This window comes from Neomonachus schauinslandi, chromosome 1 (assembly GCF_002201575.2).
Source record: "Neomonachus schauinslandi chromosome 1, ASM220157v2, whole genome shotgun sequence".
NCBI lineage: Eukaryota > Metazoa > Chordata > Mammalia > Carnivora > Phocidae > Neomonachus > Neomonachus schauinslandi.
The window spans coordinates 197,299,110-197,309,782 of NC_058403.1; the positions used below are offsets into that span (position 1 = coordinate 197,299,110).

Genomic DNA, 10,673 nt, shown 5'->3' on the forward strand with positions numbered 1-10,673 from the left:
TTGGCGGGGGGCGGGCGGGGCGGACAGGGTGGGCGGGGGGGGGGGGGGGGGGGGGGGGGGGGGGGCGCGCGTGCTCCGGGGGGGGGGGGGGGGGGGGGGCGTTCCCACCACCCGCCGGAGCTCTCACCGCCTGCCTTGCCCTCCAGATCACCAGAAGCTCTGCTACTCAGCCCTCATCCTGGCCATGGTCTTCTCCATGGGGGAGGCAGTGCCCTACGCACACTACGGTGAGCGCGCCGGGAGCCCGAGGGCCTGGGGACCCACCGCCCGGGGTGACGGGGACCCAGGGGGCTGCGTGGGGAGGGCGCAGAGGCGGGGAGGCCTCAGGTCCTGTGCGCCCCCCTCCCAGAGCACCTGGGCACGCCCTTCGCCCAGTTCCTGCTGAGCATCGTGGAGGACGGGCTGCCCCTGGACACCACAGAGCAGCTGCCGGATCTGTGCATGAACCTGCTTCTAGCGCTCAACCTGCACCTGCCAGGTGGGAGTGGGGCCCGGCGGGAGCGGGGCAGACCAGCGAGGGGGTGCTCCCCGCTTGGTGCCCGTGCGCTGGTCTACACCCGTGTCCGTCCTCAGCCCCTGACCAGAACGTCGTCATGAGCGCCCTGAGCAAACACTCCAACGTCAAGATCTTCTCCGAGAAGCTGCTGTTGCTTCTGAACAGAGGGGGTGAGGGCCTGGGAACCTGTGTGATGCCACTGCCCTGTCGTTTGGCTCCGTGGCCCCCGACACTCTCTGCAGTGCCCCAGGGCCCCCCACAACCACCGCCCTGACCCCTCCTCCCCCTGCCTCCTAGACGACCCCGTGCGCATCTTCAAACACGAGCCGCAGCCGCCGCACTCCATCCTCAAGTTCCTGCAGGACGTGTTCGCCAGCCCAGCCACCGCCGCGATCTTCTACCACACAGACATGATGGCGCTCATCGACATCACTGTGCGCCACATCGCGGACCTGTCACCCGGAGACAAGGTGCCCGGACGTGGCTGCGGCGGGGGTGGGAGCTGTGCAAAAGCTGCAACAAAATGCAGGGGAGACAGGCCACTGAATGGAGACTGGGGGCAGGGTGCAGCTGCAGCCAGGCCGGTGTGGGGGCCGCTCAGAAACCATGGCAGGTGTGCCCTGACCCACAGGAGCCCTGGTGAGCCGATGTGGGCCAGGCTGCCTGGACAGAGCTGGGGTGGAGGAAGCCGGGCGGTCAGTCAGGAGGAGGTGGCATTTCCACAAGGCCTCAGAGGCTGCAGCGGGAGAGGAGGGGATGTGGCCTGACTGACACCCCAAATGGAGTGCAGACTACATGAGAGCCCAGGGGAGGTGGGAGGCCTGCAAGGAAGCAGCCGCAGCCATCACGGCGGCCCGGGTGGGCGGTGAGAGGCCATGGCCGTGGGCGGTGAGGTCAGGTTTGCGTGTATTGGCGGTGAGTCCCGGGGTTTGCCCTGGACTTCTGTCAGGCAACCAGGTGGATGAAGAGTGATTGCTGAGGCGGGGAAGCAGGGGGAGGAGGCAGAAGATAGGGTTGTGTTCTGATGTGTCAAGACTGAGAAGATAGCCGCTAGTCGTCCAGGTACGGAGCCCATCGGGGAGCAGTGGAGCTGAGTTGGGACTGGAGAGAGACAGCGTGGAGTTGCCCATGCACACGTGTGACGGGGAAGCCTGCTTCGCTGCCACCGCCGAGGGCGTGAGGTGGACAGGTCAGAGGGAAGCTCAGGCCTCGGCTCAGGGCACAGTGGGGACAGGTAGGGAGGAACCCAGGAGAAAACCCAGAGAGCAGGAGCCCAAAGCGGGGTTTGGAGGAGGTGGAGATGAGCTGTTTCCACAGTTAGGAGCCTGAGTAGGACAGAGGCTGCGAATTGGCCGTTGAAATTGCCCCCCAGAGGCCAGAGGTGACTGACAAGCAGTATCTGCAGAGTGGAGGGAAGAGGGTCCGAATAGAACGTGCAAGAGAGAATTTGAACTTGGAGCGGAGTGAGGGGGACATTGGAAGCCGTAAATGGAGACAACTGCTGTGAGTCTTTCTATGAAGGGAGCAGAAGAGTGGGGGGGGGGCCTGGAGGGAGATGTGGGGGTCAGGAAGGGTTTTAAAGGTAGAAGATGCTGGTGCCGGTCTCTGGGCCAGAGGGAATGATCCAGTAAACATCAAGAAATGGCTGACGTGTCCAGGAGAGTGGGCCAGTGCTGGAGTGAGGTAGATCGGGCAGTGGGGGGAGCCTAGGCCTGTGGGGGGACGCCCCCCCCAAATGGGAGCCAGGGCAGCTCATTCTGGCTTGGACAGGTGAGATGCAGGTGCTGGGAGGGGAGAACAAGAGCTTTCCGAAAGATCGCTTGTTTTCTCCACAAAGCACGAGGCTGGCTGTCCAGGCACTTTGGATCTGGAAAACCGGCAGAAGGAGGTGGGCAGTGATCCTTAAGGGTGCATGAATGTAGCAGAGGAAAGAGGCGGGAGTCCAGGGCAGTGGTGTACGTCCATCTGAGGTTTGTGGTAGGGAAGGAAGTTCGGGCCTGCGTGCGGCCTTGGGGCTGCCCACTGCTTAGACGCTGGGCGCTGATTTGCAGGCGCTGCGGTCTGACCAGGGTTGGGGGTCACAGGGTGACACTGCCTGAAGAAGGTATTGACTCCTCGAAGTACAGGTAGAGAGGGAGGGGAGGGATGGTGACAGGGATGGTGAGGGGGGCAGACAGAGGGAAAGTGCTGGGGTCGGGTCCGTGGATTGGGTATCTCAATGAGGAAAAAGGAACAGCTGGGGTGTCAAATTCGAGGGGCTGTTAAAGCTTTTTCAACCTAAAGGTGCTGGGGTGGGGGATGTTGGCGCTGGACTGAGGGCATGTGTGGAAGGTAGGATGGTGGCCAGGGTCTAGGGGTGGGTATCAGAGAGGACACATGTGTTTCTGGCCTGTGTGTTTAGATGGACGGCTGAGCTCTTTAGTAAGAAAAAAAAAACCTGAGAAAGCCTTCAGTTTGGGGAAGATGGGGAAGGTCATGAATTTGATGGTGCACACGTGTTGCGGAGGTCTTTTGAGGCACATGGGAGATAAGAAGTGGGCAGTTGAAACTCTCATCTGGAGCTCCCTGGTGAGGTCTAGGCCAGAGGTGTGAGTGTGGGTCATTACCTGAAGCTGTGAGTGTGAGTGAGATCTTCCAGGGTGAGAGGAGGCAGGGGGCCTCTGACCGGACAGCGGCCCCGTGAGGGCCCAGCGGTAAAGACGGGCAGGACCTGGCCGCTTCCCCTGGCCACGTCTCCGAGCCATCCCGTGGGCTGGCCCCGTTCTGGGACTGCCTGTGTCTGGGACGATCCATTCATTTCACTTACTCAGCGGCTCTCGACGGCCAGCTCTGGGCCAGGCACAGGTGGGTGCTGGGGCTGCAGCCCTGATCTTCAGTGCCGTGAGCTGGCCCACGGCCCGGGGGCGCACATGGCGGCCTGTTCCTGTCGGGCGGCAGTGGGAGCGCCTCGCCGGGGTCCCTGAGCTCAGCCGCTCCTCCCACAGCTGCGCGTGGAGTACCTGTCCCTGATGCGCGCAGTGATCCGCTCCACGCCCTACCTGCAGCACCGCCACCGGCTCCCCGACCTGCAGGCCACCCTGCGGCGCATCCTGAACGAAGAGGAGGCCTCACCGCAGGGCCAGATGGACCGCATGATTGTCCGAGAGATGTGCAAGGAATTCCCCGTGCTGGGCGAGGACCCCAGCTAGCGCCTCCCTTCCCTCCCTTCCCTGCAGCCCTGGTTGGGGTGCAGGGGACGCGGAGGCGTGGCCCTCAGAATGTTTTGCACAGACGGGGTGGGGGAGGTGGTGGTGGAAGGGACCTGAGCAGGGCTCCCCCCTCCCCAGAAGTAGAGCCGATGCGAGGGGCCAAGTGCAGGATTGGGGACCACGCTCTGGGAGCTCCGCTGGGGCAGAGGGCCTGTGTGAGCTGAAGCCCCTCCATCTCCCGGTAGGCTGCCTCTTCAGCATGCCCCCTCCCCTCAGATCAGATGCACACTCAGAGTCCTGCTGCTGCTCCAGGCTGGGCCAGAGCCCCCCATCCCTGTCCTGCCTAGTCTGGGTCCTGGGCCTCAGCAAGCCATGTCGTTGGGGTCAGGGTAGGCGCCACCCACCAGCTCTGTTCTTTGCCTTAGCTTCGCAGTGAGTGCTGCTCATGTCCCCCCCCCCCCCCCCCTGGGGGTCGCTTTCCCTTGCTCCCACCCCCAGAGGTCTTTGCCAAGCAGCTGCTTCGAGCACAGAATCTTAGAGACGGGCCATCTATTCTGGAGCGCCACAGAATAGGGTGATGGCACTGAGAAAGCCAATGACAGAGTCTATTTTCTCCGTAAAAACAGACTGAAAAGCCATGTGTATTTTCCTGTGTGCTGTAGCTCACCTTCGGAAATAAATCACAGGCATCCGGAAACGGGCTGTGTGATCAGCAACCCCACCTGATCCTGGGTTGGGGTGGGAGAGGATGGGCAGGGGTGCTGGGGCCTCAGGACCTTGTCGCTTGCTTGCTCTGACCTCTCCAGAGTGAGGAGGGGATGGTCCCTAACAGGCCTGTCCATCAAGGTCCCTTGAGCCCTGTTCCAGCCTCTCTCCCCGAGTTCCCATTTCTCCCGGGCCACAGCTAAGCCAGTGAGTGCCCCGCCGCCTGTTGGCAGGTGACTGCCCTTGCAGACCTCACTTCTCCCGTGTTGAAACCCTACCCTTCGTAGCTGTTCTCCAGTGAAGCGGGCCCCACCGCAGCCCCTGCCTCCCTGCACGTGCAGGCCCTGCCCCGCTTGGTCGCCTTCCTCGTTTGTCAGTGGGTCCAACAAGATCCCCTCATTTTGCAGCCTCAGAGATTTTACCCTACATTACAGTAGGGCAAAAAGTATCTCAACAGGCGTGGGGTTCAGTTTGCACTCCTGTTGGCGGACAGTCGGGGACCATCTGGGAAAAGCTTCATTTTCCTTGCGGGCTCCCAAGTTAACGAAGGCTCGTGCCATAAATGGGGGAGGGTCCAGAGCCCACAGGCAGACCCCAGTCAGAAGTAGTTTTCATTAGTCCCCTCTGTTTTTCACCCAGGACAATCCTTCACAACACATCTGCACATCCAAAATTACTGACACCGTGATGTCCAGTCACGACTTTTCCTTTCTCACTGGGGTGCTGAAGGCCAAGGGCTGTTTTGCTCTTTTTCCAACAGGACCATAATGCAGCAAGAAACACAAAAGAGGCCAGGGCGGGGGTGGGGGGAGTCCCCCGGACACACAGGTCCTTGGGAAGCTGAGCAAGAACGTTTGACGGAACTCACGGAAGCAAAGCCCAGGAGGCTGATGGGGAGATGTACTTCCTTAACTCTTGATTCTCGGGTTAGGCACACAGGCTCCCCTGCTGGACCTGAAGATGGGCTGACAGAATGCCCTCCCCCAGTAGAACTGTGGGGCACAACCTGGTCACTCCTCTTCACCCCGGGGCGTTCTGCCTTTCCATTCACATCCAGAGTCAATGACATGGCTTTCGAGTCACGACTCCTTCCTCACTGGAGAGCTGAAAGCAGAGAACCATGACGCTCCTCAGCTAGTGGAATTCTGTGAAAAGCGCAGGTCCCTGAGGAAGCCGAGGCAGGACCATTCGGCAGCCTCCGTGCTTTGCTCTGTTGTTTATCGTGACGCACACGCACGCTGGAAGGGCAGGGCTGTGCTGGGCCGTCTGTCCCAGTGCTGGTACCCATGGTGAGCGAAGTATAACCCCGTGGCAGGGGGAGCAGAAGCCCCGGCCAGTTTGTGCACAGTTGTCCAAGGGGCCCTGGCGTGTGTTTGTAAGGGACGCAAGAGCCCCTGTTGACTGAGCTAAGTACTGGCCTGTGGCAGCAAATGTGCTCTGAGAGGATCCAGAATTCTGAGACCCCCTCAGCAAACATCTTGGTGGTGCTCTCAGAACACAGAATTACAACCATAAGGGGAAATGATGATGAGCCAGAGAATTCGTCAGTGAGGGATCGATGTTTGCAAGAACACCCATTTGGCTGCTTGGAAGAATGGTAAATGTGGGATACGGTGAGGCAAGAAGGCAGAGACAGACAACTAGGCCACTCAAATGGGAGCGTAAGGGGGGGCGGCGAGGGGGAAAAAAAGATTCTGAGGGGCAATGAGGGATGGGGGTTGGGATGAGCTCTGGGGTAGAAGCGGGTACGTAAAGGTGCTGGCACCTAATCGCTTGTGGGACGAGCACCAGGGACCACAGGCTACCCACGCATCTGGCAACTCCAGAGTAAGGTGGTGGGTGAAGATCACATGCCTGCTTGGTCCCCGAAAGATACAGAGGCTTCAAGTAGGTGAAAACAATCTTTTTTTCCTCTTGTTTTTATGGGAGAATAACAACCGTGAAAAGTACGGTATACAGAGAGTATAGCTGAGCAAAAAAAAATTTTTTTTTAAAGATTGTATTTGACAGAGACACAGTGAGAGAGGGAACACAAGCAGGGGGCAGTGGGAGAGGGAGAAGCAGGCTTCCCACAGAGCAGGGAGCCCGATGCGGGGCTCGATCCCAGGACCCTGCGATCATGACCTGAGCCGAAGGCAGACGCTTAATGACTGAGCCACCCAGGCGCCCCAGCTGAGCGAATTGTGAGAGAATGCTGATAGAACCACCACCCGAGTCAAGAAATAGAATATCGCCAGTCCCCAAAGCCCACTCGTGTGCCCCCTCTTCATCAGGGGGCACACGAGGGGGAACTGTAATTCCCTCTAGGGGAATTAACTGTAATTCTCCTAGAGGGAATTACAGTTAAGTTTTGCCTGTGTTTGAACTTGACATAAACAGAACCATACAGTATAAACTTGTGTCTGGCTTCTTCATTTCACCATTAAGTTTCTGAGATTTGTCTATGTCCTAGTATGTGGTTGCAGTTTGTTCACCCCCAAAGTTGTGTGGGATATACCCTCATTTACTCACTGCTGACGACCTCTCAGTTTCCAGTTCTTGTCTATTATGAACGGTGCCGTCAGGGACATTGTTACCCAGGTCGTCTTGTGGCACACGTGCATTATATTGGGGGTATATTCTCACGAGTGGAACTACAGGGTCGAAAGCCCACGCTCCAAATAGTTTTGCCAAGTAGCTGTACCAATGTGTGCTCCCTCCAGTCATGTTGATTTCCAGCTCCTCCTTCTCTTTCCCAAAACGATATTGTCAGCTTTTTTTTTTTTTTCAGTCATTCCGGTTTGCCATAGCAGTATTTTAAGTTTGCATTTCCCTGATGGCTAGAGAGGTTGAGCACCTTTTCACTAGTTTACTGGCTATTTGGATCGTTTGTGAAGCACCTGTTCAAATCTCTTGCCCATTCATTTGCTGGGTTGTCTATCTTTTGTTGATTTGTGGTATGTATGTGGCATATGAGTCCTTGGGTTGTCTATCTTGCAGTATCTTCTCCCATCCTTAATGTTGTCTTTTGATGAAAAGATGTTCTTAGTTGTAACGTAATCCATTTTTTCAGGACTTTGTGGTTAGTGCATTTTGTATCCTGTTAATAAAAATCTTTGCTTAAAGTATGAAGAGCTTCTGTGTTGTCTTCTAAAAGCTGTGTTCTCTTTCCTATTCAGATATCAAAACTATCTGGAATTGATTACATGGGTAGTATGAAGTAGGGTTCTCATTTAACTTCATCTACACCCATATCTGAGTCCGCACCATTTTTTGAAAAACCCATCTTTTCCTCATGTTGCCTCTTAAGAGCCACCCTCGTCAAAATTCAAGTCTCCACACATCTTTAGGCCTGTGTCTGGATTATGTTCCAGCAGTCTATTCCTGCTCTGGCACCATAGTCTTGGTTTCTATAGCAGAGGAAGCTGTCCTCCTACTTTGGTTTTCAAGACTGTCTTCGATATTCCTGGCCCTCATTTTATTTTTTTCAAAAATTTTATTATGTTAGTCACCATACAATACATCATTAGTTTTTGATGTGGTGATCCACGATCCATTGTTTTCGTATAACACCCAGTGCTCCATGCAGTACGTGCCCTCCTTAATACCCATCACCAGGCTAACCAATCCCCCTCCCCCCTCCCCTCTAAAACCCTGTTTGTTTCTCAGAGTCCATAGTCTCTCATGGTTCATCTCTCCCTCCAATTCCGCCCCCCTCATTTTTCCCTTCCTTCTCCTAGTGTCCTCCATGCTATTCCTTATGTTCCACAAATAAGTGAAACCATATGATAATTGACTTTCTCTGCTTGACTTGTTTCACTTAGCATAATCTCCTCCAGTCCCATCCATGTTGATGTAAAAGTTGGGTATTCATCTTTTCTGATGGCTGAGTAATATTCCATTGTATATATGGACCACATCTTCTTTATCCATTCATCTGTTGAAGGGCATCTCGGCTCTTTCCACAGTTTGGCTATTGCGGACATTGCTGCTGTGAACATTGGGGTGCATATCTGGCCCTCATTTTAGAACCTAGTTTATCAGTTTACACACACACACACACACACACACACAAACCTTACTGGGATTTTATTGGAATTGCATTGAATCCATATGTCGAAGTCAATTTTAGAAGAAATGGCATCTTTACAATATTGAATCTTCCAATCTTTGAACATAGCTTTTCACTCCATTTATGTCTTTATTTCTTTCAATAATGTTTGTGTGTGTGTGTATAAAAGTCATTGCATAACTTTCATTAGCTTTATTCCTGGCATTTTGTTACTTGATGCTCTTGTAAATGGCATATTTTTAAAATTTGTATTTTCTAACCGTTGCTGACATAGAAATTACAACCGATTTTTATTTTTATTTATTTTAAAGATTTTAAGTAATCTCTACACCCAACATGGGGCTCAAACTCACAACCTCAAGACCAAGAGTTGCATGCTCCATCAACTGAGCCAGCCAGGTGCCCTCCAACTGATTTTTATATATTGACCTTCTGTTCAAGAACTTTGCTAAGCTTACTCTAATAACTTATCTATAGGCTCTTTTAAATTTTTTACATACACAATCCTATTGCCTGTGCATAAGTTTTATTTTTTCCTTTCCAATCCTCATACTTTATTTGAGACTTGTGGTCATGAATGTAAAATGTTTTTCTCTAGTAATGTTCTGCTGCTCCAGAAGTGAGGAATACACAAATAGCCTATTTTAAGTGGGGTTAGATTTTAGCCATGTTTGTCTAAGAAAAGCAGGGCAGATGAGTTGTTATAACACTGGATTCTATAAGGCTAATGGTAAAGGTAAGGAACTGAGGAAGTGAGGAATGATGGATTGGAGATCTCAATAAGATCAAAGAACTCTTGGATAATTAGCTGGATGGGTTGGCCAGGTCTTCTGGCTTGCTCTTCCAGCAAGGTACCTGACTGGGAGGAAAGAGGGGGCAAACACAGGGTAGAAGGAAAAGGCAGGAAGCGAGAGGACAACTAAGATGTCCTAGAGAGCAGTTTCCACCAAGGCTTTGCCCTCTGGTCTCCTGGACTGCTCTCCATTTATCCCACAGTAGCCTCAAACCCAGGTTTCTGAGCCCTGGGTGGACCCTCTAGCTTAGAGCTGAAAAGAAGACAGAGGATGACTCGTAGGGATCTTGCTATGTTCCTAGGAGGTAGGGGCAGGTCTGGAGTTGAAGGGAGAAACTGTCACCAAAACTTGGTTTCCGTCTTTACACGACACATTAGAAGCTGCCACTGGTGGGTTGGGGCATAGAGGTGAGCGCACATGCGGAGTGGGAGGCCTCCACAGCACAACAGCCAGAGATGACAGCAGTGGAGGCAGGAACAGCAGGGAGCGACACGGATAGCCACGGCAGTCAGGGGCATCGTCTAGGTCTTGCTCTCCATAGGAGGATCCGCTGAAGCCACTGCTAGCCCTAGTGAAGCCAGCAGAGCTTGATTTCCCTCGGCCGGTGGTTCCTTTACGCCTCTGCACATTTGCCCACTCAGCCTCCATGACCTAGGATGGCTCCTCCTTCCCTCGCAGCTGCAGGCTTCCTTTTGGTTATTCGAGGCTCTGCTCAGGCATTTTCTCCAGCGGGAAGCCGTCCCAGATCGCTAAGTTGGCTGAGGCACTTCCTCCGGGACCCTAGCACCCTTCCCCCTAGCGTTCCGCCTGCCTCCCTCCTTTGTTGGTGTAAAGTCTTGCGCCCTGCACTCGCTAGATTTGTGGACCCGGAGGGCGAACGTGCAACCAAAACCTCGTCCCCGACCTCGCTCCTCCAGCCCCTACACCGGCTGGGCCCTCATCCAACCGAGTTCCGCCTTCAGCGGTGCAGCAGATGCTCCACCCTCACGCCCAGCAGAACCCAGACTGCACACCCGGCGCGAAGCTCCGACCTTAGGGGGTCCTCAGATTTTGGAGCCCACCGGCCGGCTCTCAGTACGTAGAGAGGGTGCTCGGGAAGTGGAGCCCACGGGAACCCCACCTCCCGGAAGCGAAGAAGTCAAGGGGCCAAAGAACGTGCCGTCTGATTGGTTGATGGTGATGTCATAGGTACCGTCGGAGTGGGCCGGAGGCCTTAGCCAGGAGTTTTCCGTTAGTTCCTAGCAGGATCCGCGCCCCTTGGAGCGTTCTGGGATCCAGCTCTAAACCCCTCCTCGGTCCTGGGACGTCCGCGCCCTTCACACATGACGCTGCAGGGCGTTGCCGCTGCTGCCTTTGCCGGCGGGACCGTAGAAAGCCAACAGGATTCTCTCTCCCGGCCATCCTGGAAGCCACAGAACCCTCCCCTCAGACAATGAGTC

General features: G+C 54.9%; 1 protein-coding gene across 2 annotated transcripts in view; it reads left to right on the top strand.

The window, feature by feature from the left end:
• NCKIPSD (NCK interacting protein with SH3 domain) overlaps positions 1 to 4,540 on the top strand; it is a 10,968-nt gene extending 6,428 nt beyond the window's left edge. For both annotated transcript variants that reach the window (XM_021686935.2, XM_021686934.2), the window contains exons 9-13: positions 147 to 227; positions 350 to 478; positions 574 to 666; positions 794 to 966; positions 3,481 to 4,540. In XM_021686935.2, coding sequence (XP_021542610.1) covers positions 147 to 227; positions 350 to 478; positions 574 to 666; positions 794 to 966; positions 3,481 to 3,684 — 680 coding nt within the window. In that variant the 3' untranslated portion in view covers positions 3,685 to 4,540. The remainder of the gene's footprint in view (positions 1 to 146; positions 228 to 349; positions 479 to 573; positions 667 to 793; positions 967 to 3,480) is intronic.
• Positions 4,541 to 10,673: the final 6,133 nt, after the last annotated feature.